At 42.5% G+C, this 20793-nt stretch overlaps 1 protein-coding gene across 2 annotated transcripts in view; it reads left to right on the top strand.

Moving 5' to 3' along the window:
- Positions 1-20793, top strand: part of PRKCB (protein kinase C beta) — a 382718-nt gene that overhangs the window by 251688 nt on the left and 110237 nt on the right. For both annotated transcript variants that reach the window (XM_025370488.1, XM_025370487.1), the window contains exons 6-7: positions 5012-5168; positions 6378-6512. In XM_025370488.1, the coding sequence (XP_025226273.1) occupies positions 5012-5168; positions 6378-6512 (292 nt within the window). The remainder of the gene's footprint in view (positions 1-5011; positions 5169-6377; positions 6513-20793) is intronic.

The raw sequence follows: 20793 nt of genomic DNA, 5'->3' as shown, positions 1-20793 counted from the left end.
TTAGGGAACTTGGACCAGAATACAGAGGCCTCGCTTGCTCTAAAGACCCGTAGATGGAAACAGGCAGACCTCACCCCGCACCCAGAGCCCCACGCCCAGGGCAAACAGTGTTCTCTGGACCAGGACACGCTTCTCCTGTACACTTAGCAAACTTCCACCAGTGGGGACGTTTGCTATTTCTGCTTTGTGTGAAGCATTTGGTACCATCTGGGCTGGCTGGGTTTCAACAAAGATAGTAAAGAAACATTTATCAAGAAAAATCAAAGTCGGTCTCGCCAAGTGTGGTCTAGAGAGATTTGCTTCCGCGATACATATGCGGCTCTCTTGCTGCTGGGAAACACGACTCAACTTTGAAACGCTTCAGGAGGGACAGCCCTTTGGATCTTAGCCTGCAGCTACTGTCAACTGCTCATGATAGAGTGATTTTAGTAGCCAGAGCTCTTGGAGATGTGAATGCCAGCAGTCTCAGGATCCATTCCATGGCATTCCGTTCCACGGAATGTTTTGGCCCCTTTGGTAGAGAATAAGCTCAAAAGGACGAAAGTAGAAGAAAGGACCTATAAGGGTGAGGGAAGAGGTGGAGTCATGCCTCAGTGAGTAATGTTTGGCTCTGCGACGATTAGATGCCCAAGAAAAGGGCATTTTTGGCAGCACACAGTGGCTCACACCTGTAATCCCAGCACTTTGGGAGGCCAAAGTGGGAGGATCGCTCGTGGCCAGGAGTTTGAGACCAGCCTGGGTAACATAGTGAGACCCCATCTCTACAAAAATTTTTTAAAAGTTAGCTGGGTGTAGTGGCACTTGCCTGTAGTCCCAGCTATTCAGGGGGCTGAGGTGGTAGCATTGCTTGAGCACGGGAGATCAAGGCTGCAGTGAGCTGTGATTACGCCACTGCACTCCAGCGAGACCCTGTCTCAAAAAAAAAAAAAAAAAAAAAAAAAATTACTCTTAAACCACGAGTCTTGAGATTGACAGCTTCAAAATACAACACTCTTGTCCAGCAAAGAGCACTCTAAAAGAGCTGTAAATTCCTTAACCTTACGATAGAAGATCTTTTTCCAGTGACTATCCTTGTGGTGTCAGTTCATAAGACTGGGGCGGAGGAGGGGGAGTGGCCTTGCCAGGGAGAAGAAAGATGAGCTGTTTCCTCTTGCCTCTGTGTTGTCAATCCACCTGACAGACAAGCTTCTGGCGCTTCTGAGTATCTCAATCCTGTGTGCGTGCAGCTCACTATGTGATAGATGTGTCACTTCAAGATCCCAGCCTAGAAACTGGTACATGTTATTTTCCTTGGAAGGCTCAAGAAATGAAAGTAACAGTTGGATATTACATTCTATGGGGAAAATGCATGGTTATTTTGAGAAATTATTATTCTCCAGAACAATGTTACTTAATGCGTGTCTTATAGACTGGCAGCATCAGCATCACATGGAAACGTGTTAGAAAAGCATATGGACAGGTTTCACTGCAGACTTAGGGAATCAGAATCTATCTGTGGGGGTGGATGCCAGAGATCTGTGTCTCATGAGTCCTCTGAATAATTTTTATGCACAAGAAGCTCTCCTGTGGAAGGGTTCAAGTAAACATCAAATATATTGTTAAGAAGAAAACCACAAATTGTTCCATTTGAAGTCAGTCCATTTGGAAATGGTTAAGTCTTAATAATAAAAGTAGACAAATAGGCAAGGCACAGTGGCTCACACTTGTAATCCCAGCACTTTGGGAGACCAAGGCCGGAGGATCATTTGCATCCAGGAGTTTGAAACCAGTCTGGGCAACATGAAGAGACCCCCACCTCTACAAAAAGTTTTTAAAAAAATTAGTTAGGCATGGGTTGGCAAGCACCTGTAGTCCTAGCTACTTGGAAGGCTGAGGTGGGAGGATCACTTGAGCCCGGGAGGTTGAGGCTGCAGTGAGCCATGATCATGCCACTGCACTCCAGCCTGGGTGACAAAGTGAGACCCTGTCTCACACACACACACACACACACACGCACACACACCAAAAACATAGTGAAAGAGGGCAATGAATATGAATAAGAATAATAACGAAATAGCAGTAATATATAACAGTTAACATTTATTGAAGTATTTTCTAAGTTCCGGGTTCTGTGCTAAACATGTATATTCTTTGTACAGTTTTACTCTTGTAACAACCTTATTTTATTGATCAAGAAATTGAGGTTCATATGTGTGATGTAACTGCTTGGTAAGATGTGGACCCTGGGATCTTGTAGTCCTGTGTCCATGACACCATATGGTCTGTCCTGGGGAAAACATTAACGTTTTATTTTGACCCCTATATCCCCAGAGCCTAGCAGAATGCTTAGCACTTAGTAGGGACTTGCTTGTTGAACTTAACTGATCAAGGTCAACATCTTGCTTTTGGTATAAAAATGAGATGTAGCTTGCAAGCTGAGATGGAAGATGAATTCAGCCTGTGGAAAAATAGAAGACAGTGCCATATTGCTGGAGTGCAGAAAAAATGTCAGCACAGAATAAGTTACAGCTTGCATCCTGGTAGCCAATTCAATGCTTCTCCCATCTCATTTATTTGGTCACAACCCCTTACTAGTTGTATGATTTTAGGGAAGTCAGTCTTATTTTTTTTCCAGCAATGGTCAGCTGTTTGAGTGTAGGAAAAGGACGCAGTAAGAAAGGACAGGTATTTGAATTTAAGTAGGGCTGGGGTATTGTGAGATAAGTAAAATAAAAAGAAAGAGGGACAAGGGAGTTGAGGGTCTTTCCAAGGGAGCAGCTAAAATGCACCATAAAATCGAATCTGGGGATGAATGGAGTAAAAGCAAGAGGGAATAGGGAAATCAAGAAAGTGTGTTGGGTTCAAGGGACTGATTGGTGGAGAATGGACTGACGAATAGGGGAAGATTTATTGCAGTAGAATAATAGAGCTAATGAACTGGAAAAATAGAAATTGGTGTAAGACAGTAGGGTACTTGAAACTGAGATTGAGAAAGTGGTATAATTTCTGGGATAATAGGCTCCAGAGCATGACCATGGGAGGAGATGACTATGATTGGGGGTGAGCAAAGGTTGCAGGAAGTGAGGGGGTGCTTTCTCTCCTACTTTCCAATATTCTTCCTTCTAATCTGTTTTTCTTGTCATCTTGAATTTACAAAATTTCTGGTTTTATTTATGCTGTGGATGTTTTTCCAGCCTTTTCCCTATGGGCTGTCTGGGTGCAGGTTATGGGTGATACATGGAGAGTAGGTGCATCTTGGTTTAGAGGGTAACTCTTTATTTCTTACTGTACTTGTGGAACACAAGAAAAAAAGTATTGAATAATGGCTATGGTAATGGGTACCTTTGTCTTATTCCTTACTTTAATGGAATTGCATTTATCATGAACCATGGTGCTGTTATTGCAGATAGCCTTTATCCTGTTAATAAAATTCTCTGCTGTTTCTAGATAACTGCAATGGTCTTGTGGTTTTCTTCTTTGATCTACAAATATGATGAATATATTGAAAATAGATTTTCTAAGGTTGAGCCATCTTTGCATTCCTGATAGGAGTCATTATGTATTCACCTTTTAGCAGATAGTTAGTCAATTTGGATTGAATATATTACTGTGGATTGTTCTACTGTAAGTGAGATGATTGACATTGTATCCTTAAGAGCTATACAATTATCATTTTCTAGTCTCCTTCCATTGACTACCTGCATTACTGGTTTCTGAATTGATTCCTAATTAACTACTTCCTGTGTCTCCAGGCTGATGATTTAGTCTCCCTCATCCTTTCTATGGCCAGTTGCGTCTTCACTGCTGATTCTCTGCCTCCTTTTCTCCTCTAAGTTCATCTTTTTTTTTTTTTTTTTTTTTTTTTTTGATGGAGTCTCGCTCTGTCACCCAGGCTGGAGTGCAGTGGCACAATCTCGGCTCACTGTAAGCTCTGCCTCCTGGGTTCACACCATTCTCCTGCCTCAGCCTCTGGGCAGGCTGGGACCACAGGCGCCTGCCACCACGCATAGCTATTTTTTTTTGTATTTTTAGTAGAGACAGGGTTTCACCATGTTAGCCTTATAGCCTCCTTTACCTTGGTGTTCTGGACTCAGGGTAGAGCTAAGCTCTAACCCTTTTGACATTTTCCCAACCTTCTCTCTATGGGCTGTCTGGGTGCTGGTTATGGGTGATACGTGGATAATAGGTGTACCTTGGTTTAGAGGCTAATTCTTCCTTTCTTTTTTAGCTTTTTCTTTTTGAATGGAGGTAAAATTAACATAACACAAAATTAATCATTAACTGTTTTTAAATGTACAATTCAGTGACATTTATAGAATATTCACAGTGTTGGACAACCATCATCTCTATCTAGTTCTCAGAAATTTTCATCACCTCTAAAAGAAACCCTGTATTCATTAAGCAGTCACTCCCCATTTCCCTTTCCCTCCAGCCCCTGGCAACTATTAATAGTAGTCTACTTTCTGTTTCTATGGATTTACCTGTTTGGAATGTTTCATGTAAATGGAATCATACAATATGTGACTTTTTGTGCTGGGGTATACAAATGTTCATAGCAGCAGTATTCACAACAGCCAAAAAGTGGAAACAGCCCAACTGTGGATCAGCTGCTGAATGGATAAACAAAATGTGGGATATCTGTACGATGGAATATTATTCAGTCATGCAAAAAAATGAAGGGCCGATACATGCTATAGTGTGGTGAACTTTGAAAACCTTATGCTAAACGAAAGAAACCAGCCTTTCCTGTGGGCTTTGTGGAAAATAAGCTTAGAAAACTTACAGTTAGTCTTGGTATGGGAAGAGCTGTGTGAAAGTCGGAAATCCATTTTTAACCAACACAGAACAGAGTTGACATCTTATCAGCCCATCTCGTTTTGTGTGCTGCTTCAGCTATGGATGTTAATAAAATTAAATTTCTCACTAAACAAGTGTGATGCCAAAGAACCTTCCACAAGTTCTGCAGCCGTCACTGCTTGGTGCTTAAACATGTTGGACAGTATTAAGGCAAAAACTGCTTTTTCTTTTTCAGTAAGAGATGCTAAAAACCTTGTACCTATGGACCCCAATGGCCTGTCAGATCCCTACGTAAAACTGAAACTGATTCCTGATCCCAAAAGTGAGAGCAAACAGAAGACCAAAACCATCAAATGCTCCCTCAACCCTGAGTGGAACGAGACATTTAGATTGTAAGTGGAAACGACTGCAGTGAGCATGGGTGGTAGAGGTTGGGTTATGGGCCACCTGAGATCAGGGAGTTCCTCCTCCTTTAGCTTCTGTTTCCTTCCTTCCCTACCTCCCTCCATCTCTGTCTTCTCCCTCCCTCATTCCTCTCTTTCCCTCCCTTCTCTTCCATCTGCAATTTTGTGTTGTGAGCCAAGAAAAAAATTAGAGCTATTTTTTTTAATAGAGATGAGAATGCCTGTGGTGTGGGGGAGTGGGTAGGATAGGAAATGGTGTGATGTGTTGCTAAGTGAAGGCAAGTTGTGGGAGAAATGATGGGGCTCAGGAAACAGGGGGACATAACCTACAGGGTGTGGTGACAGCTTCTCTAGAGCTGGGTTTATGGATGATGCTTGGCTTGCAGCCTGCTGGGACATCTCCACCAGCCTCCCTTGAAGGTCTTCGCTGGCCAGGGCTCCAAGAATCTGGGAGTCTCTTTCTTATACATCTAGGCATCAGGAGTTAGTTGTAACAGCCAATTCACTGAGCATATATGATGTGTGACAAACACTGGGTTAAGCGATCTGACTTTATCGACTCATTTTATTCCCAATGTAGCAATAGGGTTTATAGAGGTTAAAAGAGTATGCCAAAGTCCCATAGCAAATATGGAGTGGAGTAGAATTCAGCTTCCGGCAGTCTGACTTTAGAGGTCATACTTTTTTAGCTACCAGCTAGAAGCACTGTTCCTTGTCCTGTCTCCTCTTCCCTCTCTCAGGGCAAAGCTGGGCCCTTTCTCAGCCTCAGTCAAAGACTTGTCTCAGAACAGGCAATTTCCCCAGGATTTTTCTCCATACATTTCCTCAGCCTCATTCTCAACCCACCTGTGTGCAGATAGAAACCATACATACCCGGTTATGCAACTGATACCTGTATTTCTTATAGGCAATAGGAATTCCTGAATATCCTGAACCCTATTAAGACATAAGATAACAAAAGTAGTTAGAACTGTTCTTGTCATAGCCAATCGAGGGCCTCTGCCTGTTTAAGCCACAGGCTGTCAAACAGAAAAAGCTCTGACTCCCTGCTAGCCTGGGATGGAAACTGAATATGTTTCTTTTAGCAGCTTGGAATCTTTAAAAATTTCTACCTCCAGGTCTTGTCCTCTTGTACATTTCTTCTGCTTGAAAAATTACTACGACTTCCACTGATGTCTTTTCTTTTTCTCTATGCAGTCAGCTGAAAGAATCGGACAAAGACAGAAGACTGTCAGTAGAGATTTGGGATTGGGATTTGACCAGCAGGAATGACTTCATGGGATCTTTGTCCTTTGGGATTTCTGAACTTCAGAAAGCCAGTGTTGATGGCTGGTAAGTAAGATTTTGCTTTGAAAGCTGCCATACAGCTTGCTCCATCAAACACGGGGTCAAGTATGTTTTCCTTTTTCTCCAAAAATTGAAATAGTAAAGCAGAGTCCCAAAGTGAAGTCTGGTTGATTGGATCTGCCTTGCAGATATGTTTTGTTTGGTCCTTGTACTAAAAACAACAAAGAAAGAGGCCAGGTGTGGTGTTTCACACCTGTAATTCCAGCACTCTGGGAGGCCAAGGCAGGTGTATCACTTGAGCTCGGGAGTTCAAGACCAGCCTGGGCAACATGGTGAAACCACATCTCTACCAAAAACATGAAAAATTAGCTGGGCATGGCGGTGTGTGCCTGTAGTCCCAGGCACTCGGGAGGCTGAGATGGGAGGATCACTTGAACCCTGGAGGTGGAGGCTGTAGTGAGCAAGTTGGTCAGAGATTGAGCCACTGCACTCCAGCCTGGGTGACAGAGTGAGGAGAAAGAGAGAGAGAGAGAGAGAGAGAGAGAGAAAGAAAGAGAGAGAAGGAAGAAGGAGGAAGGAGGAAGAAGGAAGAAGGGAAAGGGAAGGAAAGCAGGAAGAAAGAGGGAAAGCAGGAAGGAAGGAAGGGGGGAACGGAGGGAGGGACACAGGGAGGGAGGAAGGGAATTAGTTCTAGCATTTTAAAAATCTGGGAGTAGAAGACAACAATTGAGAACAGTTGAATAGTTAATGCCCCCTTTAGCCAGGACACGGATTTTCTATTTGTCACCGTCCTCACCACTCCCTATTTTATTACATCTGGCCCACTTTACTAAACTATATGATGCGACCGTAACTGCCCAGTGGCTTCTTTGTGCCTGCTGCCCAGACAGAGCCGATTTATCAAGACAGGAGGATTGCAATAGGGAAAGAGTTTTACACACATAGAGCCAGCTAAATGGGAGAACAGAGTTTTTTTATGACTCAAATCAACCTCCCTGAAAATTTGGAAGCTAGGGCTCTTCAAAGATAGTTTGGCAAGGCGTAGGGTGGCTAGGGAATGGGTGCTGCTGACTGGTTGGGGATGCAGTAATAGGGGTGTGAGAAGTGGTCCTCGTGCGCTGAGTCCACTTCTGGGTGGGGCCACAGAACTAGTAGGCAGGTCCAGATGGGGTAGTCTGATAGTCAGAAAGGCAAAAGCCTGAAAAGACATCTCAAAAGGCCAATCTCAGGTTCTACAATAGTGATGTAATCTGCAGGAGTAACTGGGGAAGTTGGAAATGTTGTGACCTCTGGGATAAAGGCTGATAATAATCCATGTCTACATCTTAGTAGAATTCAGGCTCTTTTCATTTTCCTAACTTGGCAATATTTCATTAGTTTTACAAAGGCAGTTTAGTTTTGGGGAAGGGCTGTTATTATTTAAAATATACAACAAATTTCTTTCAAAGTTAGGTTGGCGGTCTGGTTGGGGTGGAGCCATTGATTATCAGAAATGTAGAAAACCTGAAGAGATATCTCAAAAGGCCAATTTTAGGTTCTACAATAGTGATTTTATCTGCAGGAGTCATTGGGAAAGTTGCAAATCTTATGGCCTCTGGAATAATGGCTGGCAATCCTTTATGTCTACGCCGTAGCAGAATTCAGGCTCCTCTCATCCTCCTAACCTAGTGGTCTCTCATTAGCTTTATGAAGGTAGTTTCATTTTGGGCAAGAGCTATTATCATTTAAAATATACACTAGGCCGGACGCGGTGGCTTGCCCCTGTATTCCCAGCACTTTGGGAGGCTGAGGTGGGTAGATCACGAGGTCAGGAGATCGAGACCATCCTGGCCAACACGGTGAAACCCTGTCTCTACTAAAAATACAAAAATTAACTGGGCATGGTGGCATGTGCCTGTTGTCCCAGTTACTCAGGAGGCTGAGGCAGGAGGACCACTTGAACCCGGGAAGCAGAGGCTGCAGTGAGCCGAGATCATGCCACTGCACTCTAGCCTGGGTGACACAGCAGGACCCCATCTCAAAATAAAATAAAACAAAATAAAATGAATAAAATAAACATGAAATCTGACCCAAAGTTAACTTGGCCCAAGCCCAGGAAAGAGTAAGGGCAGCTTGGAGGTTAAAGGCAAGATGGGGGTTAGTTAGATCCGATCTCTTTCACTGACATCATTTTCTCACTGTTACAATTTCTGCAAAGACAGTTTCATGACTGGCTCCATGCACACCAGAGTGGCTTGTACACTTCACCTAAAAGATATGTGCAACCCACTGTCAGATTGTGTCTGAGAAGATGCTGCTTCCTTGGGAGTCCTTAGCAAGGCTGACCACAGATCACAGATGTACTGCGGTGTTGTTTTCATAGTCAGCTGCAGTGTCTCCTTTCTCCTGAAGATTTTATTTTGCTCCCTTCCTATGGCAGAAAAAAAAAAAAAATATATATATATATATATATATATATATATATATATATATATATATATCATTCAATATTACCCACAGAGAGGCTGGGTAAGCCCCCTTGGCAACCGTTTCACAGTTAACTGAGTCAAGGAGTCAGAAGAAATAGCTCAACCTGCCACTATAACTTTGGGAGAAGTGGCAATTGGGCTGCTATTACTTCTTCAAGATAAATTGTCGCATATCTGGATTGTCTCATTCAGGACTTTTTCAGCTTCGAGTGAAAGAAAATAAAAATCAAACTGGTTTCGCAAGAAAGAGATGTATCATTTGGACCACACACACATCTTTCGATTGTTCACCTTATGACTTCCTTGTCTTGGCTCTGTATTTAATCTTAGGCTTTTCTTGAAAAATATATTGAGTGTCCACTAGGTGCTGGTCACTAGAGACACATCGAGGTATAAGAGAGACATGACTTCATGGAGCTTAGCTTTTGGCGGGGGTGGGGGGTGGGAAGATAAACATTGAACAAGGAATTACGCAAATGACAAATCAATGACAACATGATGGAAGATGTGAAGAAGACAGGAGCTGAGAGTTTTGAACCCAAAAGTATCTGAGACAGATTTCAATCAATTTAGAAAGTTTATTTTGCCAAGGTTGAGGATGTGCCAGTGACACGGACTCAGGAGATCCTAATGATATAGACCCAAGGTGGATGGGGTACAACTTGCTTATGTACATTTTAGGGAGACATAAGACATCAGTCAGTACACGTGAGATTTACATTGGCTCAATCTGGAAAGGCAGGACAACTCAAAGTGGGACGAGGAGGTGCTTCCAGGTCATAGGTAGATTTTACAATTTTCTGATTGGCTATTGGCTGAATGAGCTGTTATCAATAGAAAGGAATGTGTGGATTACATAAGGAGTTGTGCAGACCAACGTTTTATCATGAAGATGAAGCCTCCAGGTAGCAGGCTTCAGAGAGACTAGATTATAAATGTTTCTTATCAGACTTAAGGTCTGTGTTGATGTTAATGCTGCTTGACTTTTCCTGAATTCCAAAAGGAAGGGGGTATAATGAGACATCATGTCCAACCCTCCCTTCTCATCATGGCCTGAAACAGTTTTTCAGGTTAACTTTGGAATGCCCTTGGCTGAGAGGAGGGGTCCATTTACATGGCTAGGGGGCTTAGAATTTTATTTTGGGTTTACAGAATGTACCCCAAAAGAGTTGTGTTAAATCACATTTCACAAATGGTTAAAAACATAGTTCTCATAAAATAGATAATGGGCATTGGCCAAAGATTTCCTTAGCTCTCTAAGGAGAAAAGCAGCAGGATGAATGAATGATTCCGCAGACGGTTTGCGAAACTGATGTTTGTGTAATTAGTAGAAAAAGAAATGCGGAAATAACTTTGCTCAGTTAAATATAAAACCGACTGATAGGACAATAGAATCACAAGCTTTGGGGTTATCTTATCTACTAGACTGAAAAAAAAAAAGATTTTGGCCAAACATGGTGGTTCACGCCTATAATCCCAACACTTTGGGAGACCAAGGTGGGCAGATCATCTGAGGTCAGGAATTCGAGACCAGCCTGGCCAACATGGTGAAACCCCGTCTCTACTAAAAATACAAAAATTAGCTGGGCCTGGTGGCACATGCCTGTAATCCCAGCTACTTGGGAGGCTGAGGCAGGAGAATCGCTTGAACCCAGGAGGCAGAGGTTGCAGTGAGCTGAGATTGCGCCACTGCACTCCAGCTGGGCAACAGAGCGAGACTCCATCTCAAAAAAAAAAAAAAAAAAAAAAAGATCTCAACTCAGTTTTCTAAAAGTTAACATCTGTCTTTGCAGACTAGGGAGGCCCTCTGGGCCTGACTTGATGGTGGATAATAAATTAAACAAAGTAATATTACTGTGAGGAAAGAAATAGCTAATTAGAAAATGCTCTAGCATGACATTAAAAGTTTACACGATTGTCTTTTTGTTTTTTTTTTTCCCCCAAGCTTTGAATATTTTTCCCTAACATGCAAATGACTTGACTTCGCAGGGTCTACATCAGTCACTCACAGTGGGCGTTTCATTCTCATTTTAAATCAAACGTAAAGAGGTTAAAGAGAAAGAATGTATGATCCTCAGGGGGTATGTGACAGGAGAAAACGTAATAATAATTATTATAATAACAATAGCTACTGCTCATTGACTCTTAATAGATGCCAGGCTCTGGGTCCAGCATTTCCGGATGTCGTGGAGTCGCACTTTCACACAGCACTGATCAGGTGTGCAGAAAAAAATAAAGCTTCTTTCTTCTCTGTAATGGACTTAGACTTTCTCATGCACTTTTGTGAGCTCCTGGTGACTGAGGAGAAGGGACTCTGTATGCTGCATGTGGGACTTTCTGAGCTTCACTGCTTCACTTTTCTGACTGGCCCCTGTTAACAGCAAAACCAAGCTCTGTAAAATAGTTCAAAGAAGTTTATTCTGAGCCAATAGAAGTGACTGTGGCCTGGGGAAACAAACCCGAGAAGCTTTGAATAAGTGGTCCTGAGGTGGTTAGATTACAGATTACATTCTGGGGAGGCAGAAGTTACAGGCAAAGACATAAATCAGTACATGGAGATTATAAATTGGTTTAGGCCCAAAAGGCAGGATAGCTTTAAATGGGTTATAGGAGATTCTTTAACTTGCAGTTGGTTAGAGTAAGGCTTTGCTAAAACTTAGAATTTACAGGAAGAAATACTTTACATTGGCCGGGCGCGGTGGCTCATGCCTTCACTCCCAGCACTTTGGGAGGCCGAGGCAGGTGGATCATTTGAGGTCAGGAGTTCAAGACCAACCTGGCCAACATGGGGAAACCCCATCTCTACTCAAAATGCAAAAAAATTAGCAAGGTGTGCTGGTACATGCTTGTAATCTCAGCTATTCTGGAGGCTGACCAGGAGAATTGCTTGACACAGGAGGCGGAGGTTGCAGTGAGCTGAGATCACGCCCTTGCACTCTAGCCTGGGGGACAGAGTGAGACTCTATGTTTTATGTTGAGGATGCGTGCAGCAAGATGGATTGCTTACGTTGTGACTGCGCCTTTGCCTGGCCTGGCCTTAGTCCTGTTTGTAATCTGGTATTTTATTGCCACAAAGAGTCTGTTTTGTCAGTCTTACGATCTCTATTTTAACATTCATGTTAGCCCATTGTTGTATCTAAACTCCAAAAGAGAGGGGGTATAACGAGACATGTCCAATCTCCTTTCTCTCATGGCTGACAATTCCGTTCTTAAGGTTTTTCTTACATCCTCTTGGCCAAGGAGGGGAGAATGTTCTGTCAGTGGGGGGGCCTTAAGATTTTATTTTTAGCCTACATTCCTAAACCAGTGCCCACTGAAGCGGGACTGGTCCCGCTAGCTTTGGGGCATCATTCTGGCTTTGTGCTGGAGATCCTGGCCTGTTGCTTCCTCTTGTGAGTTCCCTCCATGCAGCGCCTTCTCTGTCCCACTCGTAGGCCACTGCTGTGCCTGGTTCAGGGAGGGCCCGGAGCCTGCCTGAGTCCTCCCGCTGGGGAGTCTTTTCTGCTCCTGCTGCTGCTGCTGGAATGATGTTGCCTGGTGCATGGATAGGTCTCTGGCCAGCGTTCCAGCCGAGGAGGAGGGAAACCCACCTCTCCCCACCACCTGTCCTTTCTCCTTCCCAAGGTTTTCTAAGCCCTAAAGAGAAGGGCTTCTCCTGTAATCACCCAATGAGTTCATCTAGAGCTGATTCACTGAGACGGCAATATTTTAGCAGAGAAAGCGTTTAATAAACACAGTGCCAGCCAAGCAGAAGGATGGGAGTTTATTACTCAAATCGGCCTCCTCCAAAATTCAAAGACTAGGGTTTTTCAAGGATCGTTTGGTGGGAAGGGGGGCTAGGGAATGGGGAATGCTGATTGGTGGGTCGAGAGTGAAATCGCAGGGGGTCAACGCGGTCTTCTCATGCTGAGTCAGTTCCTGGGTGAGGATCACAAGACCAGGTAAGCCAGTTTTGTTGTATGGGTTCCTGGTCTGGATGGCACCAGCTGGTCCATCAGAATGCAGGGTCTGGAAAATATTTCAAACACCAATTTTAGGTCAATAATAGTGATTTTATCTATAGGAGCAATTGGGGAGATCATGAATCTTATGACCTCTGGCTACATGTCTCTGGAGCCAGAATTCTAACTTTGTGGCTAATATGTTAGTTTTACAAAGGCAGTTTTAGTCCCCAAGCAAGGAGATGGTTAGTTTTGTGAAGGAGCTGTTATTGTCTTTGTTTTAAAGTTAAGCTAATGGCCAGGTGTGGTGGCTCATATCTGTAATCCCAGCACTTTGGGAGTGCCAAGGTGGGAGGATTGCTTCAGTTCGGGAGTTAGAGACCAGCTTGGGCAACACAGTGAGATCCTGTTGCAACAAAAAATTTAGCCAGGCATGGCGGCATGCACCTGTGCTCCCGGCTACTCAGGAACCTGAGGTGAGAGGATCACTTGGGCTCAGGAGGTCGAGGCTGCAATGAGCTGTGATTGTGCCCCCGCACTCCAGGCTCGGCAGCAGAGAAAGATCATGTCTCAAAGTAAATAAAGAAACAAATACAAATAAAAAATGAAGTTGAACTGAAACTAAATTCTTCCCATAGTTAGCTTGGCCTAGGCCCAGGAATGGACAAGGACAGCTTGGAGATTGGAAGCAGATGGAGTTAGTTAGGTCCGATTTCTTACACTGTCATAACTTTTCTATGTCATATTTCTCTTACTGTCATAATTCTTGCAAAAGTAGTTTAACTCCCACACATGCCATATCCTTCTTCCTGGGCTAGTGCCTGCCTTGTCTATTCCCCTAAGGCAGAGAGCAGGGAAGAAAAAAAAAAATGGTTTAAGAATAGGGATAGTGTATCAGGAGTAAGCCCAAAATATTACTACATTTACACTTAGATGATCATTTATTCTCCAGTTATTCTAGATAGAGCGTCATTTCCAAGGATCAGAATAGTTCCACAACATGTTAGGGACACACAGCTTCTAAGCAACGGTTCTGGGTTCAGGTCCAGGTTTCTATGATGCCAGAGCCTAAGCATATACAAATCCCATTCTGCCTCCTGATACAGGGGTAGATGGAAGGCTAGAGGGTAGACAGCTCGGGTTTGATTTTGGCTTTCCTAACTGGGTGGAGGCTTTGTGACCTCAGGTGAGCCACTTCACCTGTCTGTCCTACAGCCTTCACAGCAGGTATGCCACCCATCAGATTGATTACAACACCCCCTATCCTCCATCCACCACTTAGGATAGGTGTGAAGTTGATGACACAATAGTTGGAAGGGAACTTTTCCAAAATAAAAGCCCTCTTCAGATTCTGCAGATAGAAGTCCTCTTCAGATTTACGGCCAAGACATTTGCGATGCTGTCTTGACTAAATGGACCAGATCCTAGACATTTGGATTCTTGCCCCTGGGATTATTTGAACACTATGTGATCTTGAGTAAGTCTCACACCCTTTCTGAGACTCAGTTTCACCATTTAGAAGGGGATGGGCTCCACCAGCTCTTCTGTTGTGCTGTAATTTAAGACCGTGTGGCAGAAATAGCAGATGCAGCTGTGAAAGCTCCCAGATGTGGTACACTAGCCCCAGGCCCCCTGTCTGCATCTGCCTCTTGGCCAGTTGCCCTGTATCTGTTGTCAAATCCTCCTCTTTGTTTCTAATTTTGCTTATTTATACTGTCTCCTTTCTTTCCCCTTGATTTTCCAGAGGTTCATCTGTTTTATTTACTTATTTATTTTCTTCAAGAAATTAACTCTGGGATTTGTGTATCAATTCTGTTTGTTTTCTCCTTTTCTGTAGGTTTATTTTGTGTTTGGCTTTGACTTTCAATTGAATATTTTACTAATTTACTTTTTCTTCTTTTGCCTGACTCTGCTCTTTAAAAATAATGAATAGCTTTTTTTGTTTGTTTGTATGTTTTTGTTTTGAGACGGAGTCTTGCTCTGATGCCCAGGCTGGAGTGCAGTGGCACAATCTCTGCAGGTTTAAGTGACTCTCCTGTCTCAGCCTCTTGAGTAGCTGGGATTACAAGTGCCTGCCACCATGCCTGGCTAATTTTTGTGTTTTTAGTAGAGACAAGGTTTCACCGTGGTGGCCAGGCTGGTCTTGAACTCCTGACCTCAGGTAATCCTCTCACTTTGGTCTCCCAAAATGTTGGGATTACAGGTGTGAACCACCACACCTGGCCAAAAATAATGAACAAGCATTTAAGGGAATAAATGTTTCCTCTAAGTTTTGATATGCTAACATTCTGGCTTTTGCTGCTTCCTTGAGGGCCTACAGTTGAGTTTTTAGTTTCTTCTCTAACATGCTTTAATTTAGGCATTTTTTTAACCCTTAGAATTAGATTTCTGTTTACATTTTTATCATTGATGTTAAGTTACTGTTTTAGTGCTTTCAAGTTAGAGAATATGGCCTGTGTACTTTTCCTTTTTCCTCCGATTTTCTTTCCTTTTCTTTCAGCATAGCTTAGTGTTTGTTCCATGTTGTTAAAAGTTCTGCGGACTTTCAAGAAAAAGATTATATTAACTGTTTGTAGAGTATACTTTTTTTTTTGTGGAGAAAGAATAAACCTTTTTTCAACTTTTATTTTAGATTCAGGGGATACAAGTACACATTTGTTACCTGGGTATATTGCATGATGCTGAGGTTTGGAGTATGAATGATTCTGTCACCCAGGTTCTGACCATAATACCCAATAGTTAGTTTTCCAACCCTTGTCTTCCCCTCCCCTCTGCCCTCTGTAGTCCCTAGTGTCTGTCGTTGTCATCTTTGTGTCCATGAGTGCAGGGTATACATTTATTCATTCCAATGTATTATAAGGTCCACATCTTTTTTTTTTTTTTTTTTCTGAGTCAGAGTTTCGGTCTTGTTGCCCCAGCTGGAGTGCAATGGCGCGATCTCAGCTCACCACAACCTCCGCCTTCTGGGTCCAAGGGATTCTCCTGCCTCAGCCTCCTGAGTAGCTGTGATTACAGACATGCGCCACCACGCTCAGCTAATTTTGTATTTTTAGTAGAGACGGGGCTTCTCCATGTTGGTCAGGCTGGTCATGAACTCCTGACCTCAGGTGATCCACCCGCCTCGGCCTCCCAAAATGCTGGGATTACAGGTGTGGGCCACCACGCCTGGCCAAGGTCCAGATCTTTTATAACTACTTATTGTCCTTTTGTTTGCTCTAGCTAAATGTGTAGTGCTTATTAAGTTTCTTCAGGCAATATGATTCAAAAGCGTTCTTTTTATTTCTAGGAGTTCTTGCCTTATCTGTATATGGCAATATTATTAACCACATAACTCTACAAATCTTATTATATTGACATGAAGTTATCTTTGTTGCAGCTAATGCTTTTTCTCTATAATTTTACTTTGTTGCTGGCATTCATTCATTCATTCATTCATTGAATATACACAGTGAACACCTGCTGTGCTGAAGAGATACTAATGAGCAAAATAGACAAGAACCCTGTGGCCTCATGGAGTTTTCTTTCCAGTTGAAGAAAAATAAACAACAATAGTAAATGAACAAAAATAAGTAGTAAAACATGGCATGTTTGAGGCTGATAAGTGCCATAGAGAAAAGTAAACAAGAAATGGGGACAAGGAATCTTGGGGAGTGGGGGCATTCAGATTTTATAGGGAATTCAGGAAAGGACTCACTGAAGAGGTAGCATAGACCAAAGATCTAAAGCAGGTGAGGAGTGAGCTGTGTGGATATCTAGGGAGAGGTTGTCTTAGACAGAGAGGACGGCAAATGCAAGGGCCCTGAGGCAGGAGTGCATCTGGCAAGTTGGAAGAGCAGTAAGGAGGCACGTGTAGCTGGAGGTGGATCCATGAGGGGAGACTGGAGGAGGATTAGGTCTGGGAGGATATATATGGGGAGAGGGTTGGCAGATCCTGTGGGCCTTGTCAGGACTTTGTCTTCTGCTCTGAAGAAGACGGGGAGCCAAAGAGTTAATGAGATCGAACCAACCTTTGCACGTGTCCTTTTTGGTTGTGGTGTGGTAGATCCCTTTTCTCTAGTAGGTCCTTTCCCATTCTTTTATGTCGAATCTTTCTAAGTCCTTTGGTCTTGTATAACAAGTGGCACGTTGTTGGAATTTTTTTCTTTTTTTTTCTTTTAGAGACAGAGTCTCCCTCTGTCACCCAGGCTGGAGTGCAGTGGCATGATCTCAGCTCACTGCAACCTCTGCCTCCTGGATTCAAGCAATTCTCCTGCCTCAGCCTCCCGAGTAGCTGGGATTACAGGCACCTGCCACCACGCCCGGCTAATTTTTGTATTTTTAGTAGAGACGGGGTTTCACCATGTTGACTAGGCTGGTCTCGAACTCCTGACCTCATGATCTGCCCACCTTGGCCTCCCAAAGTGGTGCTGGGGTTACAGGAGTGAGCCACCGCGCCTGGCCTTTTTTTTCTTTTTTTTTACTTTAAGTTCTGGGATACATGTGCAGAACGTGCAGGTTTGTTACATAGGTATACATATGCCTTGGTGGTTTGCTGTACCTATCAACCTGTCATCTAGATTTTAAGCCCCGCGTGCATTAGGTATTTGTCTTAATGCTCTCCCTCCCCTTGCCCCCCACCCCCTGACAGACCCCAGTGTATGATGTTCCCTTCCTTCTGTCCATGTGTTCTCATTGTTCAACTTATGAGTGAGAACATGTGGTGTTTGATTTTCTGTTTCTGTGTTAGTTTGCTGAGAATGATGATTTCCAGCTTCATCCATGTCCCTGCAAAGGACATGAACTCCCCCTTTTTTATGACTGCATAGTATTCCATGGTGTATATGTACCACATTTTCTTTAGCCAGTCTATCATTGATGGGCATTTGGGTTGGTGCCAAGTCTTTGCTATTGTGAATAGTGTTGCAATAAACATACATGCGCATGTGTCTTTGTAGTAGGGTGATTTAAAATCCTGAATCTGAAGATTTTTCTCCACAGGAAAATGTTTTAATGTTTATAGCTGTAATTGCCATGTTTCTTATGGTGTTTCTGTTTCTAAAGTTTTCTTTTTCTTTCCTATTTCATTCTTTTTTATTCCATCTCCTTCTGAACAGATAACTATTATCTTAAATCAGTGTTATATTACATTTTTTAAGAATACTTTATTTTGTTATTATTAATAATGACATTTTGGTCTTATTACAAAAACAACAACAACAACAACAACAAAAAGCTAATGCTTTGGAATCAGACTTCTTGGGTTAGAATTTCTACTGTACTACTTCCTAGCTGTGTACCCTTGGCAAGTTACTTAGCCTCTCTGTGCTGTGTTTCCTCATTTGGAGATAATAGTCATAATTATGTCACAGGATTGTTGCAATATCAAATTAGTTAATATAAATGAGGTGCCCAATGTCTGCTAAATAGCACTCAGTAAGTGTTAGTCATTATTGTTATTTAATAATTATTAGAAAAATATAAAAAATCAGAGAATTTTGTCCAGATTCCCAGTGCCCATAACCACTATTGACCCTATAAAGAGAGAGTGAAACAAAAGTGAAACCTTACTGTGCATACTATTTGGTAGCTTGCATTTTTCACCTAAAAATAATCTGCAATAAATGTAATTGTGGCAAAACTTTTGTGCCCAGCTTTAATAATTTCCTAATAAATTTCTAAGCCAGGAATTGATGCCTTTAAGCATATATGCATCATTAAAGTGTTTGTCAAAATGTCCTACAATTTTAAAAATCAATTTACAGTCTTAACTATCTCGTAAGAGGCTTTTCAGTTTATTAACATTAACATCCAGTGCTATAAATTTCAAAGACATGATGCAAAGATTATACACATACTATATTACAAATTATGTTGAACATTTTCATTTGCCTATTGCCATTTGTTTATATTTATATATGACTATGTCCTTTTGCCTTTTTCTTATTGACTTGTAAGAACTTTTTATATGAGAAGACTATTAATAGGTCTAGGTCTTTTCTGACATATGTATGTTGCAACATTCCTCCTTTTCATGTTGTAAATTAATGTTTGTAATATGCATTCTTAGTGGTATATAAAGCATTCGATTCAACTCCAATCTATTATGATAAATATCAAGTCAATTGCCAGAAAAATTTCTCAAGTTTTTCTTTTCATTGAGTAATTGTTACCTGAATTATCCATGCTGTGTTCACTGTCTCAAATGAATTTTTTAATTCAGTGATTATATTTTTTTTCTGAAAGTGGTCTTTCCCACTGTCATATTTGTTCCCTTTTCACAGATGCACCAACCCCTTGAATCTCATTGAAAATATGAATTAGGTAGTTTCTAGAATGTTCTCTCTTTTGGCAGCAGTTTTGTTTCATGGGAGTTACTTTGATTCTGTATTGTTTCTTTCTATTTAAATGACTGAATTTTTCACACGTCCTATTGTGTTTATTTGCCCATACTTATAGAAGAGTGAGCACAGAAATGACAAGTGTCCTTGTTCTAACATTTCATACCCAGATAAAGGGAGACAGGAGGCTTTGTGTTTTTTTGAATTCTGTTTTGTCAGATCAGGAGTCCTATTCCTGACATTTGGGCAGGGCTACAGTGGAGACAGGTGTATAACAGGCAGCCTTCAAGCCAGATGGAGAGCCATCTTCTCCACGTTGGTTCTATACATCTCAAAGTCAGAAGGGGTCCTGTTCCTCTCTGAAGGGACACATGTGTCCTATTTGGAAGCAGTAGTGGCAGCATCCTTCACTCACTCTGTGGTGTACTGGCCACCATGGACACACGCTGTGGCACCCTTCCCCTGCCCGCTGCTCCAGGTGCTGACATCTCTCTTCCCACATATGAATGGGAATCGGAGACCCCCACCCAGTCCCTGATGGTCTCAGCCAGGGTCATTATTGGGCTCTGTTGAAGCACCTTTTAGGGATGACAGCTGGTCAATTCTCCTTTATCTGTATTTTCACGAGTGTGAGACCCCAAATACTCTAGGTGGTTCACACTCAGGGCATAAATAATATTGAATTGTGCCCCAGGAAAGCAATTCTTTGGTCAGTGTTCTTTCAATTCTTCAAATTATGGCAAAGAGAAAATCTCAGAGGGCTCTGGTATATCCTTAACACTCTAACACTTGCTCTTTGCTGATCTCGCATTAAAAAGGAGGCGGGGCAGTCTTTAGATTGAGAGCCTTTGGTAAGCAACACCATCTGCTTGCACATGCATAACCTTGATTTCCATTTGTTTATCTTGTTTTTTTTTTTTTTTTTTTTTTGAAACGGAGTCTCGCTCTGTTGCCAGGCTGCAGTGCAGTGGCGCAGTCTTGGCTCACTGCAACCTCCGCCTCCCGGGTTCAAGCGATTCTCCTGCCTCAGCCTCCCGAGTAGCTGGGACTACAGGCATGAGCCACCATGTCCACCTAATTTTTTTGTAGTTTTAGTAGAGACGGGGTTTCACCATGTTGGCCAGGATTGTCTTGATCTCCTGACCTGGTAATCTGCCTGCCTTGGCCCCAAAGTACTGGGATTACAGGCATAAGCCACCATGCCCGGCTTTTTTTTTTTTTTTTTTTTTTTTTGAGAGAGAGGCAGGGTCTTGCTTTGTCACCCAGGCTGGAGTACAGTGGTGCAATAAAAGCTCACTGCAGCCTTGACCTTCTGGACGCAAGCGATTCTTCTACCTCAGCCTCTCAAGTAGCTGGGACTACTGGCGTGCGCCACCATACCCAGCTAAATTTTTTAATTTTTTGTGGAGACAGGGTCTTGCTCTGTTGCCCAGGCTGATCTTGGACTCCTGGCCTCAGGTGATTCTCCTGCCTGAGCCTCTTTAAGTGCTAGGGTGACAGACATGAGCCATGACGATGACCTGTGTATCTTTCTGTTTTGTTTTGTTTGTTTTTAACAATTATTTTCTTTTTTTTTTTTTTTTTTTTTTTTTTTTTTTGT

This window comes from Theropithecus gelada, chromosome 20 (genome assembly GCF_003255815.1).
Source record: "Theropithecus gelada isolate Dixy chromosome 20, Tgel_1.0, whole genome shotgun sequence".
Classification (NCBI taxonomy): domain Eukaryota; kingdom Metazoa; phylum Chordata; class Mammalia; order Primates; family Cercopithecidae; genus Theropithecus; species Theropithecus gelada.
The sequence above is the reverse complement of the archived record's forward strand: the minus strand, read 5'-3'. Positions and strand labels throughout refer to the sequence as shown.